Below are 19,472 nucleotides of genomic sequence, written 5' to 3'. Positions count from 1 at the left end.
AAGCTAGGCTTTGACAGTATGTGAACTGAGAACTTTCAGATGTTCAAGCTGGATTTAGAAAAGGCAGAGGAACCAGAGATCAAATTGCTAACATTCGTCAGATCACCGAAAAAGCCAGAGAATTCCAGAAAAACATATACTTCTGTTTCATTGACTACACTAAAGCCTTTAACTGTGTGGATCAAAACAAACTGAAAAATTACTCAAGAGACGGGAATACCAGACCACCTGACCTGCCTCCTGAGAAACCTGTGTGCAGGTCGAGAAGCAATGGTTAGAACCGGATTGGAACAATGAACTAGAACCAAATTGAGAAAGGAGTACGTCAAGGCTGCATATTGTCACCCTGCTTATTTAACTTCTACGCAGAGTACTTCATGTGAAATGCTGGGCTGGAAGAAGCACAAGCTGGAATCAAGTTTGCCAGGAGAAATATCAACAACCTCAGATATGCAGATGACACCACCCTTATGGCAGAAAGCAAAGAGGAACTAAAGAGCCTCCTGATGAAAGTGAAAGAGGAGAGTGAAAAAACTGGTTTAAAATTCAACATTCAGAAAACTAAGATTATGGCGTCCGTCCCATCAGTTCATGGCAAACAGATGGGGAAACAATAGAAACAGTGAGAGACTTTATTTTGGGGGGCTCCAATATCACTGCAGATGGTGACTGCAGCCATGAAATTAAAAGACACTTGCTCCTTGGAAGAAAAACTATGACAAACCTAGGCAGCATATTAAAAAGCAGAGACATTACTTTGCCAACAAAGGTCCATCTAGTCAAAGTGAAAGTGGCTCAGTCATGTCTGACTCTTTGCAATCCAATGGACTATACCGTCCATGGAATTCTCCAGGCCAGAACACTGGAGTGGGGGGCCTTTCCCTTCTCCAGGCAATCTTCCCGACCCAGGGATCAAACCCAGATCTCCTGAATTCCAGGTGGATTCTTTACCAGCTGAGCCACCAGGGAAGCCCAAGAACACTGGAATGGGTAGCCCATTTCTTCTCCAGCAGATCTTCCCGACCCAGGGATCAAACCCAGATCTCCTGAATTCCAGGTGGCTTCTTCACCAGCTGAGCCACCAGGGAAGCCCAAGAACACTGGAATGGGTAGCCCATTGCTTCTCCAGCAGATCTTCCCGACCCAGGAATCGAACTGGGGTCTCATGCCGTTGCAGGAAGATTCTTTACCAGCTGAGCTACAGGGAATCACCCATCTAGTCAAAGATATGGTTTTTCCAGTAGTCATGTATGGATGTGAGAGTTGGACCATAAAGAAAGCTGAGCACGGAATTGATGCTTTTGAACTGTGGTGCTGGAGAAGACTCTTGAGAGTCCCTTGGACTGCAAGCTGATCCAACCAGTCAATCCTAAAGGAAATCAGTCCTGAATATTTATTGGAAGGACTGATGCTGAAGCTGAAGCTCGTATACTTTGGGCACCTGATGTGAAGAACTGACCTGATGCTGGGAAAGATTGAAGGCAGGAGGAGAAGGGGACGACAGAGGATGAATTGTTTGGATGGCATCACCGACTCGATGGACATGAGTCTGAACAAGCTCCGGGAGTTGGTGATGGACAGGCAGGCCTGGCAGGCTGCAGTCCATGGGGCTGCAAAGAGTTGGACACAACTGAGCGACTGAACTGAACTGAAACATTCATTTCTCTTTATTTTCCAACTTTCCTTTTGTGAATTTTTTAGGCCCTAAACATTTTCACAAGCCCTGAAAAAGGCCCAGTCTCCCCCAGCTAGGGACTACTGATGGGGTGTCTTAGGAGCCTGAGGGCTGCAGATGTTGAATTCTGAATGTTCTAGGGTTTGCAGGAGCTGAAGCGCATGGACCTGTGGGGAAAAAAGGATGAGGTTGTTTTCTAGCATGGAAAAAGCAAGAGAGTTCCAGAAAAACATCTATTTCTGCTTTATTGACTATGCCAAAGCTTTTGACTGTGTGGATCACAATAAACTGTGGAAAATTCTGAAAGAGATGGGAATACCAGACCACCTGACCTGCCTCTTGAGAAACCTATATGCAGGTCAGGAAGCAACAGTTAGAACTGGACATGGAACAACAGACTGGTTCCAAATAGGAAAAGGAGTGTGTCAAGGCTGTATATTGTTACCCTGCTTATTTAACTTATATGCAGAGTACATCATGAGAAACGCTGGACTGGAAGAAGCACAAGCTGGAATCAAGATTGCCGGGAGAAATATCAGTAACCTCAGATATGCAGATGACACCACCCTTATGGCAGAAGGTGAAGAGGAACTAAAAGGCCTCTTGATGAAAGTGAAAGTGGAGAGTGAAAAAGTTGGTTTAAAGCTCAACATTCAGAAAATGAAGATCATGGCATCCAGTCCCATCACTTCATGGGAAATAGATGGGGAAACAGTGGAAACAGTGTCAGACTTTATTTTTCTGGGCTCCAAAATCACTGCAGATGGTGACTGCAGCCATGAAATTAAAAGACGCTTACTCCTTGGAAGGAAAGTTATGACCAACCTAGATAGCATATTCAAAAGCAGAGACACTACTTTGCCAACAAAAGTTCGTCTAGTCAAGGCTATGGTTTTTCCTGTGGTCATGTATGGATGTGAGAGTTGGACTGTGAAGAAGGCTGAGTGCCGAAGCATTGATGCTTTTGAACGGTGGTGTTGGAGAAGACTCTTGAGAGTCCCTTGGACTGCAAGGAGATCCAACCAAGACTGCAAGGAGATCCAACCAAGTCCATTCTGAAGATCAGCCCTGGGATTTCTTTGGAAGGAATGATGCTAAAGCTGAAACTCCAGTACTTTGGCCACCTCCTGCAAAGAGTTGACTCATTGGAAAAAGACTCTGATGCTGGGAGGGATTGGGGGCAGGAGGAGAAGGGGACGACAGAGGATGAGATGGCTGGATGGCATCACTGACTCGATGGACGTGAGTCTGGGTGAACTCTGGCAGTTGGTGATGGACAGGGAGGCCTGGCGTGCTGCGATTCATGGGGTTGCAAAGAGTTAGACACGACTGACCGACTGAACTGAACTGAATTGATATTCAGACTGGAGAGGCCTTAATTTCATCCGTCATTTTAGAGAGGGGGAAACCCAGTGTAGAGGGGCAAGGGACACCCAGGAGGTCCCCTATGAGCTAGAGGCAAACACTGGCTAACATGGGCGCCTTGGCTCCTTGGGGTCAGACGTGGAAGCAGGGCGGCTTTTCAGGTGTGCTGTGCTTAGTTGCTCAGTCGTGTCCAGCACTTTGCAGCCCCCGTGGACGGTAGCCCACCAGGCTCCTCTGTCCATGGGATTCTCCAGCCAAGAATACTGGAGTGGATTGCCGAGCCCTCCTCCAGGGGATCTTCCCCACCCACCGATCGAGCTGGGGTCCCTCGCATTGCGGGGCGGATTCTTGACCAGCTGAGCCACCAGGGAAGCCCTGGGGGCCACAGGGACTGTGACCGTTAAACCGGTAGGAGCTGGGGGTAATGGCCACATGGCCGGGTCCTGGGCTCGGGCCTGACCATCGGCCCCTCGTCGTCCCCGCCTATTCGCCAGGGACCGCTCGGCACCTGGTACTTTTCCATGGGGTCTTCAGGGAAAGACTCGGCCTCCCTGTCTCTCCGCGGGGCACTGGGGTGCACCTCTGGCCCGAGCCGCAGTCGGACCCCGGACTGAGCATGCGCAGTGTGGTCCGCGTCCGGTGTGCGCCCATCCCCCACCCGGGGGGCTCCCATCAGCCCCCGGGCGCTCGTTTGCCGACCCGGGCCCTCTCTGCCTGAACCGCGCTGGCTGCTGCGTCCTTTCAGCCGGCCGGCCCTCAGGGGCGGGGCCTCGCGCGGGGAGGGCGGGGCCTGAACGCGGCGGGGAGGGCGGGGTCTGGGTGCGGTGGGCCGCGCGCGGCCCCTTTAAGGCGCGGCCGGGGCGGGCCCCGCGGCGCGGCCCCTTTAAGGCTTGGCCTACGTGGCAGCCGCTGGAGCCGCGGACGCGGAGCGAGGCCGGCCGCTGGGTACTTCCTGTGGAGGCCGCAGCGGGCGCGGGCGCCGACGGGCCGAGCGCCGAGGGAGTGAGCGAGCGAGCGAGGGAGCGAGGGAGCGAGCGAGCCGAGCCTCCCGCCGCCGCCATGGGCCAGAACGACCTGATGGGCACGGCCGAGGACTTCGCCGACCAGGTGCGGCCTGCGGGCCCGTCCGCCCGGGGCGGCCCCCACCACCGGCCCTCCTGTCGGGCCCCCGGCCTGGGTGTCTCCGGGGCCCCGCCCGTGCCCCGCGGAGCCGGCCCCCGGCCCCCGGGCCGCCCCGAGGCCTGGCCGGGCCCCTCCCGATGCCGGGCTCGCTCCCCCTCCCCCAGCCGGGCCCTGCCTCCCGGCCTCGCCGCCTGCCCGGGCCGGGGCACCCCCAAACTCGGCCTCGGGGGCCCAGCCCGCCCTTGCGCCGTCTGCGCGCCGGGGCGCCCTGGGTGTGTTCCCCGGGCCCGGGCTTCGGGCGCCCGGCTCTGTGGGCCTGTCCTCCCTTCCTGATCCGGCCCGGCTCGTTCTAGACGCCGAGGGGCGCCAGCGGCTGTCTCCCCGCCTCCCGAGAAGGGGTCTGAGGCCCCGGGGTGGGATGGGGGATGCTTGGGGAGCGTCCTCGCCTTTCTGCACCGCTGGGTGGTCTCTGCACGCTTGTCCTTCCACTGGGCACTCTTAGGGGGCGGGTCCTGAACAGGGGGGTTGGTCAGACCGAGGCCTGAGGGGATCCTCCCGGTGGAAAGGGGGGCGCCCTGGTAGGCACCCCCGCTGCAGAAAGCCACGGCACTGATTCTTTGCTCTGTCCCAGACGTCTTGGGTCACGGGGTCCCTTTGACCCTTCCCTTCCATCTTCCTTCCCTGTCTGGACTCTGCCCCGCGATGAAATGAATGGATATCTGTCTGTACATACAGCTGGGGGGAGGGGGACGCCTACCTTCCTGTTCGGGAGTCCAGGAGTGTCCAGGTGGCATTCCTAGCAACAGGGAAGCGGCCCTTGAAACAGGCCACTGAGTCACTGCTAAAGGTGTTCGGAAACTAGACGGACTGAACCAGGTCCTGCCAAGGGGACAAAGCTCTCCCGCCGTCTCCTTCGACCAAGCGTGGCCCGGAGACCATGGTGGTGATTCTTCAGACGTGTGCCTTCTGCTTCTGAAAGTGTCCCGTTATGTCTACAGACTATAGGAGGAGCTGCGGCTGGCCCAGCCACCATGCTCTCTTTGGTTTACTTAATGGGTGTGTGGCTTTGTCAGAGTTAAAAGTAGTGAGCTTTAGGTTTCTGTTTTTATGGGGGTGGTTATAATTCATCATACTCCAAGGCTGGGCTCTCTGGAAGGTGTGTGTGTGAGAGAGAGAGATTTTTAAACAATAGTTAAGTGAGCTGTTTTCTAATCAGTTATTGGTGAACAAGATTTCCTGTTGTTCCCCTGACGGATGAGATCTCTCTAGTGTGGCCTCCCCATTGGGTTCTCCCAGCCCCACTTTCCTGTGAGCTGCTTATGTTATAAAACTGTGGGGCTAAAACAGTCAACTTGAAGAAATGTTTTTCCCTCAGGTCACGATTTTGTTTACAATCTAAAAATTGTATCCCTTGCAAAAACAATTTGTATAGAAAGCGCTCAAAAACCAAGCCAGCCGACATTGTCCGCTTTCGCTGACATGATTTTAGTGACCCAGTTTTGTTTCCCCAAGTAGCCGCTATCTAAGAAGACAGCTCGATTCAGCCATGGTAGCTGTGAGAGCCTCGTACACTCTCTGCAGCCCGGAAAAACCCCAGTTTTGCAAGTGAATTTCATAACTGAATCTAGATAAAATGTCTCCACTCAAGTTGCTGCCAACTATCAAATGATAAACCCTCCTCCTGCCAAAAAAAAAAAAAAGACTATCTTTACGTAATCCTTTCTTTTTTTTTTTCTCCATGCATTTTGTTTGCTTTAAATGAAAGAAGCAGAGTCTTGGAACTGGAAAGGCCCTCGAGGGGCACACAGGATCAGCCTGTACTGGTTTCACTGCTGAGGCTCCTGGGGCCACAGCCCCGGGCAAAGCCCACAGGCAACACGCTTCTCAGGCCTGCTGTTTTTCTGTAAGAGAGCACACTGCCTAAGATCTGGAAAAACAAGGTCACATCTACCGGGCAGGGCAGGTTCCTGCAGTCAGTTTTTGAGGGCCAGAGCCCACCTTGGTGGTGACAGCTGTCCACAGACACCTCCGTGCCCTTCCGTAGGAGGGTGGGGCAGGAGCTGCTTCTGCCACCTGGCCTGGTGTGAGAGAAAGGCATGGACAGGTGACGGGGTGCAGAGCAAAAGTGATGGCTTCCTGTGGACAGAATCTGGCCAGGCTGGGCTGGTGCTTTTGTTTTTTGACATCGATCCACGTAGTGTTAAAACAGCTGCCAACAGTAAAGCTGCAGAGAGTCCGGGCTTTTAAGATGAAAATGATCTCACTTGCAGGGATTGGGGAAGTGTCACGACAGTCACTGGTGTGACCAATAAATAGAAACATGACATGCGTGGCTTTTCCAACCTCATTTTCAGAAAACAAAAGCAAAAATGAGGGACAGAAGGTCAGCCAGAAGTCAGCAGGGTCTCAGAAGGGCCGTGTGTCCCCTGAGAGCTATGACGGTAATCTGGAATCTTCGATGCTCCGGCATAGGGCCAGGCCATCCGTGCACACTGCTTGTGTCGCTCGAGGGTCCCGGGAGCTTGGGCCACAGCACTTGCATCCAGATGCAGAGAGGGAGGTCTGTGTGGCCTTGCGCGGCATGTGGTGGCCCACCACGCTGGGTCGGCGAGCTGCGACCTTCCTCCGGGCCTGCAGAGACACTAGTGCGGGTGAGTGGTCTGGCGCCCTGCGGCCAGCAGGCTCAGCTGCCTCTTTGGCATCAGGCTCCTTGCCCTGGGTGGCAGGGACAGCGTCCTCCTGCTGGAGAAAGTGCTGAGAGGGCTGTCTGCGGAAGCTGGCATTCGGAAGCCATCTGAGCCTGGGTCTGAAGGGGCCAGAGACTAATGAACTCAGCAATCCAGAATGACGCCCGTCCCCTGCAGCTGGGACTCAGGGCCAGGCTGCAGGCTATGACTCCTAAGCACATTTGCCCCAGTAAATAGGAGTGTTAGCACTTAATGGGCTGTGTCACCAAGGTGACAGATAAGCCGCATGAGGCCTTGCTTTCCGTGTGGCCTTTGGTATTTCCACCTGTCCCCTGGCAGGACAGAGCCAGTCCTGGGAGCTCACACCTCCAGGAGCTCCCTTTGGCCTCGGGTCAAGTGCTGGGGAGCAGGGCATGGCTCTGGTGGGACACTGAGCCGGGCCTCCGTAGCCCCCAGGTCTCGGGGCTGTGCCTTAACCCCGCGTGGAGCCACTGGTGTGGGTAGGGTTTGGGACAGCGCTGGGTGGCTTCTCTGTGTTCTCCGCCTGTTCCTTTGTCATCCCTCCCCCACAAGGGCTTCCGGCCTTACACCAAAAAGGAGCAGGGAGAGGGCAGAGAGGAGCCGGCTGACTCACTGCTGTCCTCTGCTCTGACCTCAGACAGGAGGTTCTGAGAAGGCACCCTGCCTCCCTACCTCTTGGGGAGCGGGGTGGAGGCGCGGGCGTGGGGGCAGGGGCAGCGGGGCTTATCCCGGAAGGCCATGAGCAGCCTGGCACTGCTCCTGTCTCAGTGGCGCTGTGTCCCACTGGCTTCGGTAGGGAAGCCAGGCCATCTCTCCAGCCCAGGGCTGATCGACACCTCTTCCTGGACATCCAGGCGCTGCGTGGCCTTACAGAGCACTCAGGGAGACTCACTGGGGGTCTGGGGGCCCTGGTGGATGTGCCCCTGTGAGTCACCGGGCTCAGGTACCAGCCCTGACTCAGCCTGATTGGCCGGAGGTCACTGGCCACAGGCTCTAATCTTCTGGGGCGTGCAGGCTCGGAGTGGCCCTGGAGAAGGGCAGCCCCAGTTCTCAGGGTGCACGGAAGCCTGACCTGCCTCTGCCTGCAAGTTCTCATAAACCAAGAGTTGCAGCCTGCTTTCCTCAAGTCCCTTTTGTCCTGAACACCCAGAGAGAGTGGGTTTCCCTGTGTTCTGTGGGAGCTGCAGATGGCTGTGTGACGTGATGGCCGTGTCCCAGAGCCACGTCCCAGGTTGGGTACAACTGCTGCTTAAATCCCTGCTGCTCGGAAACCACAGCCCCGTGTATGGAAACCTTAGCTCTGTAGGTGAGTCCTCAGATGGGGTCTTGCTTAGGACCCATATGTCACGCTGGACCGTAAGATTCCTGTGAAAGGCCTGCCCCCCAGAGGGTGACAGACCCTGTCCCTTGCCCTGCAGGCCCTGCCCACTCAGCATCTCCTTCCGGCCTTCCCATCGTGATCCTCTGTCTGGGCACAGCGTGCACTGCCCGTGACCACTGGGTGCGTGGGCCACAGTCAGCCCCTGCCCTCGGGGCCCATGGTGTGTGCAGGAGGCCAGCTTAGCGTGAGCACCGGCCGGGTGGCCTCTGGGGGCCTGCTTCAGGGGCTCCTCGGCCGTGCCAGGGGGACGCTGTCTGCAGCAGCACAGCGTGGGCCCAGGGACCGGGCGCCGAGAGCGTAGTGTGTGCAGGCGAGGCGCACATCGGGTCTGCTCTCACTCTGTCCCCCCGGCTGCCTTCCTCCGTGTTCAGTCCAAACAGGTGCTCACTAGAGGGTGGCTGGTCTCAGAGAGGCCCTGGATCGGCCTGACATATAAAACAGCCCCAAACCTAGCCCACGCCGTTGTTTAGCTGCTAAGTCACGTCCAGCTCTTTGCGACCCCATGGCTGTAGCCCACCGGGCTCCTCTGACCATGGGATTTCCCAGGCAAGAATACTGGGGTGGGTGGGTTGTCATTTCCTTCTCCAGGGGATCTTTCTAACCCAGGAATTGAACCCACGTCTCCTGCATTGGCAGGTGGATTCTTTATCACTGAGATGTGCTTAGTTGAGAGCACAGATACCTGAATTTTTGCAGTGTTTTCTAACTCAGAGATGTCTGTCTTGGCATGTCTGCACTCTGAGGAAGGAGTGAATTACCTGTCCAAAGAGAACTTCTCTCCGCCGCTCTCTAATCCCCATGACCCAGACACTCAAATTAAGAGCGCAGACGTGTCATGGAGGCTTTAAACACCGCCTCCGTCTTGAGGTTTAGGGGCCAGTGGAGGCGAGTCGGCCCCCGCCTGGGATTCACAGTCCACACTGCCCTCCCGGCAGGCTGTGCCAGCCTCATATGGCTTTCCCCAGGTTTCAACACTCTGCTGAGGCCTGTGTTGTTGCCAGGGCTCCTTGGCTGGTGGCTGGGCCTACCAGGCTGGGTGATTACCCCGTTGCTGGGTGTTTTGATTCAGGCCCTGAGGCAGAAACGGGCGGGTGTGTGGCCTCCGCTGTTCCCACAGCTCCTGATCTGAAGTGCTTCTACCCTACGTGGACTCCAGAGTTCATGTAGGTGTATTTGGGATCTCTTTTTTTTTTTTCCTTTTAAAGACAAGGTCCATTGTCCTCTTTTTTCCTCTGCTTATTAAAGTTGGAAAGAATCTTCACGACTGTTAACCCAGTGGTCCTCACTTTGTAGGATAGTAGAGACCCCCGCCCCCACCAGAGCATTCACTCAGCTTGTCCACAGCGCGTGGCCATCGGGGTCAGAGCCAGGGTGAGAGCACCGGCCGTCAGCCTCAACCCCGGGCCCGCCTGCTCGCCTGTCTGCGCATCTCCCTCTCCCACTGGGACTCTGGTGCGATTCCGTGGGGGTCAGGGGCCAAGCAGATGCGGGCAGAAGTGACGCCTTGGGGCCCAGGCTCTGGGACCTGGAGAGGGTGGACACCTGGCTTGTCACCCCTCTGTCCTCAGGCCAGGCTGCTGTGGCCCAGAGCCCGGGGGAGGGGAGGCGTCTCTGTGCTGACTAAGCCAGAACAGACAACTAAAGGTTGGTCTACACAGCTGGCGGCTTGCTAACCATGGTGGACGGCTTTAGCAGCGCCTAGGACTTTCAGTCAGCTTTTCAAAACACCAAAGCGGAAGAAACGCTCCCAGGCACACCGTCTTCTATCTCAGCAGCAGGTTGGCAGCCTCAGAGGTTGTGACACTCAGTGTCCCTTCGAGGGGTCAGATTCATGGGTGCCCTTCGGACTCTGGCTGCTGACACACAAGTCACGTGGGCGGGCACCCGATCTTTCTCCCCAGTTCCTGCTGTTACCGGGTATCACAGGGCGTCTTTTCCTTTGTCTCTCCGCTTTGAGCGCTTGGTAAGAGAAGGTGCGTGTGGTTCACCCGAATGACACTCGCGCCTCGGTTTCGAGTTGCGTGTGTGTTTCTTAGTCAGCCATCGTAAACGGCCTGGCTGGCACGGGGCAGGAGGAAGCTGTGTCTGCAGGCATTGCTGGCTGTCACCGTGGGAGCAGGGCTGTCCCAGCAGCTCGAGGGTAGCGAGGCCAGGCAGGTTCTCACTTCGTGGATGCCCCGAGACGGACCCTGGGCACATGCCGGGGCAGCAGTTCTGCAGTGGAGAGACCCTGGGCCAGCGCGCCGCCGAGGCCCACCGAGTCTGTCATGGGCCAGCCTGGCTTCCCACGCCCTTGACTGAGGTGGGCGTGCTGTCGTGCAGCAGTTGCACATGCGATGACAGTAGTTGACACGCACACGCCGGCTGAAACGACAGAGGAGGAGGTCGGGGGCCGGATGGAGGTCTCCCTCACCTCCAGGCAGGGTGCCCGGACCGCGCCCCCGCCCCCTGGGCAGTGCTGGGAGCGGGCGACAGGCCTCCCCCCACCCCGTCCCGCCGCCCTCACTGTGGCTTTCCCGGCCTGCAGTTCCTGCGCGTCACGAAGCAGTACCTGCCGCACGTGGCACGCCTCTGCCTCATCAGCACGTTCCTGGAGGACGGCATCCGCATGTGGTTCCAGTGGAGCGAGCAGCGGGACTACATCGACACCACCTGGAACTGCGGCTACCTGCTGGCCTCCTCCTTCGTCTTCCTCAACCTGCTCGGACAGCTGAGTGAGTGGCGCCCGTGCCCCCGCGGGTCTCCCCGGCAGCGGGGTCTCCCGGGCAGCGGCCTGCGACCCGCTCCCCCCAGCAGGGCGCCAGGTGGGCCTGGGAGCAGGCCCTGCCGGCCCTCGGCTGGCTGCCCTGTTTAGTCCTGGCCGCATCGCTTTGCGGCCCTGGGCTCAGTGACCGGAGCAGGAGGTGCAGGGCACTGGGGGGCGGCCAGTGAGGAGCCGAGGCACCCCGAACCCGGGGTCTAGGAGGGTGACAGCGGCAAACAGAGAAGGGCGGGCCTGGGTCACCGGTGCGGCCACGTGGCTTCGGGCCCGGCTCCCGCGACCGTCCCGTGTCCTCGGGGCACAGGGCAGGACTGCAGCTCCCTGCAGAGCTCCTGTAACACGCCGACTCTAGCCAGGAGGGCGCGTTCTGGACCAGGGCTTTGGATAGGTAGAGGCCATCCCCGCCAGAGGCTGCTTTTGGCTTGGGGTGGGTGGCTGGGTTGCCGCGGCGCCAGCAGCCAGTGCAGGGCTGCAGCCCTGACCTCAGCCCCCTTGCAGCCGGCTGCATCCTGGTGCTGAGCAGGAACTTCGTGCAGTACGCCTGCTTTGGGCTCTTTGGCATCATCGCGCTGCAGGTGAGTGGTCTCCCTCCTCTCTCCCTGCTTAGAGCCGAGCCCCTGGGGCAGAGGCCGTGAGGACTCGGCCCCACTCCCCTTCAGCCCGCTTGTGTCTGCCTGGAACTGCTTGGGGCCGAGCTCCGGGCTTCCACCGTTGTCCACTTCCCCAAGTTCCTTGTGACAAGGCAGCAGGTCAAAGGATTCTCTACTTCACAGAGAACGCGTAGCTACTCATGAAATGTTTAGCTCACATTTCACCCGGATTGGGTTTGTCCTCCAGAACCATCTGGGCCCAGCTCTGAGGAAGCAAGGGCTTGTTGACAGGTCCGGGCCACCACCCACCCCAAGGGACGCTGAGCCCGTTGCTGAGTTTGGGGCTGTTGATGTCCCGAAAGGGTTTTGTCTGTCTGGTTATTTAGATTTCTCATGTGTGTTGGAAGAATTGCCTGATGCTGTTAATTCTGTAGAAACAAATTTGTCTGGAAACGCTGAGACTGCAGTTTGTCTTTCCTCTTCCCTCAGACGATCGCCTACAGTATTTTATGGGACTTGAAGTTTCTGATGAGGTAGGCAGCTTCTGCTTGGTGGCTAGTGTATCTCTTCGTGTCTCTAAAGTCAGTAGCTGTTGGTGGAAGTGAGTTTCTCTGGGTCAAAACCATGCTTCTTAGACTCTGTAGCGAACGTTGGTGAGGCCTTTTCCTCCCCATCCCCGAACCCCGAGAACACAGGTGAGAACCCCACGTCTCACGAGGGCTCACGGGTCCAGGGGGAGTGCTGGTCAGCAGGAGAGCCCGGTGCAGGCCCCGCAATGGGTGCAGATGTCCATGGGGGTCAGCGGGGTCCCCTTCCTGCTGGGGCCTCTGGCCCTGTCCGCCCGGCACTGGTGGGGCCGGGGGGCCTGAGCGACTGCTGTGGGGGTGTGTCCCGCAGGAACCTGGCCCTGGGAGGAGGCTTGCTGCTGCTGCTGGCTGAGTCCCGATCCGAAGGCAAGAGCATGTTCGCGGGCGTCCCCACCATGCGTGAGAGCTCCCCCAAGCAGTACATGCAGCTCGGAGGCCGAGTCCTGCTGGTCCTGATGTTCATGACGCTGCTCCACTTTGACGCCAGCTTTTTCTCGGTACGTCTCCCCGGTTGAGTCCCGACCTTCTGGAAGGGCGCTGCCCCCTCCTCTGCATGCTGCACACCGCCGAGGGGCCGTCAGATGGGACCTTGACACTGCCGAGTTCTTGGGGCCAGGAAGCTGCCCTGGCCTTGCCGCAGGGCCCCTCCAGCTGGGGATGCAGGCTCCCAGCGCGCACACCTGCAGCTTCCAGGCACGCCCGCCTGCAGCGGGCACTGTCTGCACACGGGGGGTCGGGGCTGCAGAGTCGAAGGCTTCATCCTTGGCCCTAGGAGCTCATAGAGCCGGGGCCCTGGCTGGGCAGGGTCCCCAGGAGGGCTCTTGGCACTGGGGGCAGGGAGTGGTTGGTCCTGAGCAGCTCCGGGGAGTGTGGTCCCAGGGTCAGCCGTGAGTGAGTCCCGCTAATAACCCTGCCTGTGAACTGCAGACCTCTCTCCGTCCCGAGTTACTCCACCCTGGCGCGAGGCCCGCAGGGACGCGGGCAGCTGGAACCGGCCTGCACATCAAACAGGACACGTCTCTTCTTCACGTTCATTCTCATTCCATACCTTTCGACCTATGCAGATCCTCCAGAACATCGTGGGCACGGCTCTGATGATTTTGGTGGCCATCGGCTTTAAAACCAAGCTGGCCGCCTTGACTCTTGTCGTCTGGCTGTTTGCCATCAACGTGTACTTCAATGCCTTCTGGACCATTCCCGTCTATAAGCCCATGCACGACTTTCTCAAGTACGACTTCTTCCAGACCATGTCGGTGATCGGAGGCTTGCTCCTGGTGGTGGCCCTGGGCCCCGGGGGTGTGTCCATGGACGAGAAGAAGAAAGAATGGTAACGGAGTCCTCCCTGCCTGGCTGGGACCCGCGGCCGTCGAGGACTGGTTCAGGGTGGATTTGAGTAACTGCCAGCATCTCCTGTACCCTCTTTCCTTCCCTCCCTTGGTAAAGGCACAGATGTTTTGAGAACTTTATTTGCAGACACCTGATCGTTAATGGCTAAACCTGCTAAGGACCCACAGCCTGGCACCTGACTATGTGGAGCCGGCCGGCCCAGGCCAGCGCCCCCGCCCCAGGGCAGGGCCTGGCTTGTTGGAGTGAGCATCTTGCTTGGCTGTGGCCTGTCAGCCCAACTTTTTTTTTTTCTTTTTTGGGGTGGGGGACCTTGAAGCTGTACTGTGAGCAGATACATTTGTGTATCATTCAAAGCAGTCTCCCTTTTTTTTTTTTTTTGAAGTTTACCTTTTTAGCTAACTACTCAATGATCTGGGGTGGCCCAGCCCAACATCACACTGGTTCAGGCCCGCACCAGTGCCTTCCCCGTGGGCTCCGCCCTGCGCTGTGATCCTCTTATAGGGCCGGTGAGAGCGTGTAGAGAAACCCCAGACCCCAAGAATAAGGCAGTATTAGAGCAGCAGCCAAAACTGCGGTTTACGGCCAGGGCGTTCCTCAGAGAAGTGGCTGGGGTCGGTGCGGTTTCCGCAGGGTGCTGCCTGGGAGCGCAAGGGGCTCACAGTTGGGGACGAGGCCCTCAAAGGCCGCCTGGAGCCCGCAGGGGCCGGAACCCAGGCCTGGCAGCATGTGTGGGCCTTATTGGTGCCCGCATGCCCAGATGGGGAGCAGCCGCCACTGCAGGCAGGGCTGGACCGGAGCGGGTGCTCAGACCAGTTACCTCAGGCCGACCTGTCCCAGAGCCGCAGCCGGCGCCCACTGCCCAGCGCCCCTGGCCCACTCGCTCCCTGCCCTCACGAGGCCGCTGCTTGCTCAGATTGTCTATTTGCTATGCTGAATGCAGCCCCAGTTACTTTTTACGATCTGTGATGCCTTACCGATTGGATCTTGATCCTGTATTTAAAGTTTTCTAACATTGCCTTATACTGTGTTTCTCTTCTTGGGGGTGGGGCCGTGAGCTCTTCTCGCTGTTCTTCACTCGTCCACCTGGTAGCAGAGGCCATGAGGTGACGGCAACCCCTATGCCGCCCCGGGTCCTCCTGGGGCCAGGCCCTCCGAGGTCTCACAAGACTTGCCTTGGAGCGGGCCCCATCTTCTCTGGATTCATCTGCTAGGGGTGCGAGCCTGACCCAAGGGCCTTTCCTGGGGCTTCTGGGGCCCATCCTGAACCCAGATCCACATGGACCTTCGTGTTGAGCCAGGGTGAGGGGAGCAACCCCCACCCCGACCCACTCAAGCCCCTGGCCAGCTTCACAGGGCAGGGGGAGGCTGGCTCTTACTCACTGGAGCTGCTAGAACCTTCCCTACAGTCTGGACCCAGCTAACCTGAGGGGAGCCATTGCCACCTTTCCAGCACCACCCATGTGCCCCCACCCACCCCTAGGCCCCCACTACAGAGGTTCCTTATAGCCCACCCCCAGGAGCCCACTTCCCTACTCCCCAAGTATTTACAAGGATGGAGGGCTTTCTACTTCCGTCCCTGGGGTGCTCCCACGTGAAGGGGGTTCTGACTCTGTCTCAGTCTAGGCAGGGTGGTCTCTCTCAGCGCACCCCCACCCAATTACCCCAGCCTCCCGGCCCCAGGGAACAGCCCACTTGGCTAGGCCGCAGCTGCTCTGTGGCTGTTTTTGGCAGAGTACAGTTTCTGGTTTGTACAAACTGAGACTGACCCCTGGTGGTCCCCAGTCCACCTCCCCTGTCCCTGAGTGGGCTAGTGCTCGGGGCAGGGGTAGACGCTTATGTAAGAAGAAAAGGACCTATTAAATTGGTTTTAGCAAAAAGAATTTCTGAAAAAAAAAACAAACTTTTTTTTGCTCTCTGTGGGAAATAGGTATAAATCTCATGCTGTATTTTATATCTTAGTTGTGTTTGAAAACATTTTGATTTTTGGAGACACGTCAAAATAAATAATGGCATTTGTTGTATGCAGTGTGGTCCTCTGGTGTCCTCCAGCCAGGTGGGGCCTGGCCAGGGCTCTTCGCCAGAGACCACGTCCAGACGGAGGTCTTCCTTCGGGGTCCCTGCTGCTCCCTGGGTGTGGGGTCAGACCCTAGCCGTGCAGGCAGGGGCAGCAAACGAGGAGTGCGTGGAGCAGGTCTTGGGAACTGGATCAGCGGGGACCCTGGCGGGCAGCTTCCGAAGACTTTCAGAATTCTCTCAAGATGTGTTTTACCCCAGCGACCTTTCATCAACCTGACTGTTTAAAAGAGCTGAAGCTCTTAGGTTTGCGGTGGTGATTTTTGAACTTCTTTTTCAAGGAGCTGGACCGCTTCTGTGGCACAAACGGAGAATTCCCGTCAGCGGGAGCATTCGGACGCAATACCGGGGTGCTGTGAGCCTGCCTCCCAACCCCAGCCTGCAGGGAGGAAGGGGCTTTGGTGGGAACCCCTTGGCAGCTTTCTGCCTGCGGCTTCCGTGACGACTTGGCCGGAGTTAAAAGGCAGCACTCGGACCCCAACCGCACAGCCCTGCCCCGCCCTCTACCAGCCCAGTGCTACGTCACTGACGGAACTTCTTTCCTGCCCCAGTCTCAGAGGTTCCGGGGGCTGTGATCGAGTCCCTTCCTCGAGGTTCCTGCGCAGCGCTCTGGCCGCCCTGCCTTAGACCGCGGGCCCTGAGCCTGCTCCCTGCAGCCCCTTCTGCGTAGGCGCAAACCAGGAAGCAGCCCCGCCCCGACCGGGTAGCCCCGCCAGCGCGTCTTGTATACTGCTGGCTTGAAATTTCAGCTTTTAAAAAAAAGGTATCTGATTTTTTTCTAAAGAAGCTGAAACCCACGGCTATAGGAAGCTGCTGCTGCGCCCGCAGCCCGAGGGCCAGAACTACCTTCCTGCGCTTGAGGACGCGCTCCTGGCCCGCTTCCAGGGCCCTGCTGTCTTCAGGGCCCGGCTCTCGGGGGCACCTCGGCTTCTCATCCTCGTCCTCGGTCAGAAAGTCGTCAGTACTATCCCCAGGCCCAGTCGCTTCTGGGTCCTTCTTGGCGAACAGCTCTGCTGCAGGGGTAGAGGTTGGGGCTGTCTGAGGTCAAGTGCACCACCTGTGCCCAGGGGTCAGCCAGGCGTAGGACCAGAGGCGGACACGCAGCGGGAGGGAGCTGCTTGTGGATGGAACCCGCGGGGGCAGCTGTGACCGAATCCCAAGGACGGGTGGGCGGCGCTTACGTGGGTACAGGTCTGTCATGCTGTCGTCACTGTCGCTCGGGGCGGCGCCGTCATCACTGGACGGGGGCTCCCAAAAGGCTTCTCTAGGACGTGGCGGCCCGTCACCGTCCTGCTGGTCTTCCCTCCTCCTCCTCTTGTGCAGGAGGCAGGCCGGCACGAACTCCACGCCCCGCTCCTGACACTCCTCATCTGCGAGACAGTAAGCTGCCTGGCTCCCTCGCACCTCCCCACCGTCCTCCGGCACACAGCTGGGCTCAGCCAGGCCCTGCCACCCTCCTCCCCAGGGAAACATCAGGAGAGCCTTCAGCTCGGCTCCTCCTGGGAGAGCAGCCAGGTACGTGGGGGTGCAGGCCAGGGACAGGACAGTGGAGACCGAACGGGCCTGGAGCGCCCATTCCATCGGCTCCAGCCAGTTTCCAGGAAGCTGTGCCTGGGAGAGTGCCAAGCAGGCACAGGAAGCCACGCCAGCCTGCCACCCGGAGACTGAAGTCCCCTTGAGCACAGCAGCTAGGACCCCTCCCTGGATGGTGCGCTCCATAAAGTCCCGGCTCTAAGCCTCCAGCGCACTCCCATCCAAAGCTGCCAAGACCCTCTGTGGTCTTGTCCCCACCTGCCTTTCTAAGCCCACCTTGCCTGGTGGCACAGTGTCCTACAGAACCACCCCCCCCAGCCAAGCCGAGCACTCTCCCCACAGCCCCTCAAGTCCTGTCTGAAGAGAAACCCTCAGAGAGCCGCCTGTGTCAGGCAGGCCCACTGGGCTCAGCACCACCTTCTTCAGAGCACTTGACCTCACCTGCGCCGCTCTGGAGTCCGCTGCCCGCCCTGCGCTGCCTCTACCATCGCCCTCTCCTCACCGTGCTGGGACTGGGCCTGGTGCACCCACCAAGGGCCACCAAAGGCTGACCGGGCTGCCGTTTCTGCCTTCTAGGGCTGCTGGCCTGGGGAGAGCACACAAGCACCCAGACACCCACGTCCCCCGAGGCTACTTACACTTCCGCAGCGCCCTCTGGTACCGCTGGCCCTGGGTGTGCCTCAGCACGTGCTCCGGGGACTTGTTGATGTGTCTCAGGGTGAGTTTGCAGAACAGCTGGTGCCTAAGGGAGAGTTCACAAGCCAGAGTCTAGACCCACAGCTCTCTACCATGACCACGTCTTAGAATCACCACCAGAGAGTATGATGGGGGAGGTCTGCCATGTGGCTTAGGCATCAGGATTCTTCCAAGCTTCCAAGCAACTGCAGCCTGCCACTCCTCCAGACAGCCTCACCGTCCACCCAGCAAACAGGTGCAGACAGCCTGGCCAGCCTTCCCAAACTGCTCCGGCAGGAGAGGCATGTGGACCACTGCTTCACAAAGCGCTGGACAGTGGGACTGTCTGCCACCCCCTTCATCTTGACTACTACTGTCAACCGTGCCCTCTCGGCTAAATCAAAGCTCTCCTTTAAACGAAAGAAGGAAAACGAACACTTTCAGAACCTCAGATGACAAACCACAAGTGTGCCAACCCTCTACGAAGCACACAGGCCCGGGTGGCAAACCTCGTGTTTCCAAAAAGAAAACGAAATATCAACTTCAGATATGCAGATGGTACCACTGTAATGCACTACCACCCAGCAGTCATGTATGAATGTGAGACTTGGACCATAAAGAAAGCTGAGTGTGGAGGAACTGATGCTTTTGAATTGTGATGCTCAAGAAGACCTTTGAGAGTCCCTTCTACAGCACAATCAAACCAGTCACTTCTAAAGGAAATCAACCCTGAATATTCACTGGAAGGGCTGATGCTGAAGCTGAAGTTCCAATACTTTGGCCACCTGATGCAAAGAGCCGACTCAGTGGAAAAGACCCTTAAATTGGGAAAGATTCAGAGCAAGGGGAGAAGGGGATGACAGAGGATGAGATGGTTAGCTAGCATCACCGATTCCATGGACATGAATTTGAGCAAACTCCAGGAGATGGTGAAGGACAGAAAAGCCCGGTGCACTGCAGCTCACGGGGTCGCAAAGAGTCGGACACGACTGAGCGACTGAACACACACACATACAGACATGAGCGAGACGGGGGCCTCACTTGGGGTCCTAGGTGACTCACAGCTCCAGAACTCCCACCTGCATCTCAGGTCTCCTATCAGACGGGAGGGTGGGCGCTGCCAGACTGGCCGCATCTCTGAGGAGCGCTCACTCTGCGCAGAGGGGTCGGGGCTCCGGAGTCTACCCAGTCCCGGCCAGACTCAGCACTAGGAACTGTCCCTCCCCGGGCCTCCCCGGCAGTGCCCGGCCGCCCCGCCCCGGTCTGGCCACGTACGGGTTCTTGGTGCTGGGCACGATGTGCGGCTCAAACTCGGCGTAGTCGAAAGCCGGGGAGGCGCGGACCAGCCGCTGGTACTTCTTGCCGCGGGTGTAGACCTGGAGCTCGGGCAGGCGACACGGCAGCTCGTGGCCGGTCAGAGCGCACCGCACCTGCGGGCGGGAGCGCGGCGCGGTCACGGGGTCCGGGCGCTGGGGGTCTCGGGGCCCGCCGTGGGGTTCCCGCACCCCACCCCCGCCCCGCTCCCACCTTGCAGGCGCCGGGCTCCAGCCGCAGGCTCGGGTGCTCGCGCAGAAAGGCGCGCACGTCTGCCGGCAGCTCGCTCATGGCTCGGCGCGCGGAGCTGGGCACCGACCTTCGCCGGAACCACGTGGGCC

General features: G+C 58.4%; 3 protein-coding genes across 4 annotated transcripts in view; 1 reads left to right on the top strand and 2 right to left on the bottom strand.

The window, feature by feature from the left end:
- Nucleotides 1-4,101, bottom strand: part of STKLD1 (serine/threonine kinase like domain containing 1) — a 24,803-nt gene extending 20,702 nt beyond the window's left edge. The window contains exons 1-2 of the mRNA XM_027554501.1: nt 3,940-4,101; nt 3,501-3,650 (exon numbers count right to left, since the gene is read on the bottom strand). Coding sequence (XP_027410302.1) covers nt 3,501-3,650; nt 3,940-4,101 — 312 coding nt within the window. The remainder of the gene's footprint in view (nt 1-3,500; nt 3,651-3,939) is intronic.
- On the top strand, nt 3,915-15,557 carry SURF4 (surfeit 4). Of its 2 annotated transcripts, none has more exons than XM_027556808.1 (6): nt 3,915-4,147; nt 10,779-10,965; nt 11,511-11,587; nt 12,092-12,135; nt 12,500-12,686; nt 13,254-15,557. In XM_027556808.1, exons 1-6 carry the CDS (start codon nt 4,100-4,102, stop codon nt 13,518-13,520), a joined length of 810 nt encoding a protein of 269 aa, XP_027412609.1. In that variant the 5' UTR covers nt 3,915-4,099; the 3' UTR covers nt 13,521-15,557. The 2 variants fall into 2 exon arrangements, with proteins under 2 accessions (XP_027412609.1, XP_027412610.1); XM_027556809.1 differs by lacking the exon at nt 3,915-4,147 and adding an exon at nt 8,872-10,224.
- On the bottom strand, nt 15,369-19,472 carry SURF2 (surfeit 2). The gene is made up of 6 exons (XM_027556810.1): nt 19,345-19,472; nt 19,093-19,247; nt 17,781-17,884; nt 16,791-16,979; nt 16,456-16,622; nt 15,369-15,904 (listed from the first exon to the last, which is right to left on the bottom strand). Exons 1-6 carry the CDS (start codon nt 19,420-19,422, stop codon nt 15,821-15,823), a joined length of 777 nt encoding a protein of 258 aa, XP_027412611.1. The 5' UTR covers nt 19,423-19,472; the 3' UTR covers nt 15,369-15,820.

Source organism: Bos indicus x Bos taurus, chromosome 11, assembly GCF_003369695.1.
Source record: "Bos indicus x Bos taurus breed Angus x Brahman F1 hybrid chromosome 11, Bos_hybrid_MaternalHap_v2.0, whole genome shotgun sequence".
Lineage (NCBI taxonomy): Eukaryota > Metazoa > Chordata > Mammalia > Artiodactyla > Bovidae > Bos > Bos indicus x Bos taurus.
The sequence above is the reverse complement of the archived record's forward strand: the minus strand, read 5'-3'. Positions and strand labels throughout refer to the sequence as shown.

What these genes read in the sequence shown, in the direction of transcription:
- SURF4 (XM_027556808.1), top strand. Translation starts at nt 4,100, where the DNA reads ATGGGCCAGAACGACCTGATGGGCACGGCCGAGGACTTCGCCGACCAG. An exon ending in TTGGCATCATCGCGCTGCAG is followed by an intron (nt 11,588 to 12,091) that starts GTGAGTGGTCTC and finishes CTCTTCCCTCAG; the next exon opens with ACGATCGCCTACAGTATTTT. An exon ending in TTGACGCCAGCTTTTTCTCG is followed by an intron (nt 12,687 to 13,253) that starts GTACGTCTCCCC and finishes CGACCTATGCAG; the next exon opens with ATCCTCCAGAACATCGTGGG.
- SURF2 (XM_027556810.1), bottom strand. Translation starts at nt 19,422, where the DNA reads ATGAGCGAGCTGCCGGCAGACGTGCGCGCCTTTCTGCGCGAGCACCCG. An exon ending in GTGCCCAGCACCAAGAACCC is followed by an intron (nt 17,885 to 19,092) that starts GTACGTGGCCAG and finishes ACTCTCCCTTAG; the next exon opens with GCACCAGCTGTTCTGCAAAC. An exon ending in CCAGAGGGCGCTGCGGAAGT is followed by an intron (nt 16,980 to 17,780) that starts GTAAGTAGCCTC and finishes ACTGTCTCGCAG; the next exon opens with ATGAGGAGTGTCAGGAGCGG.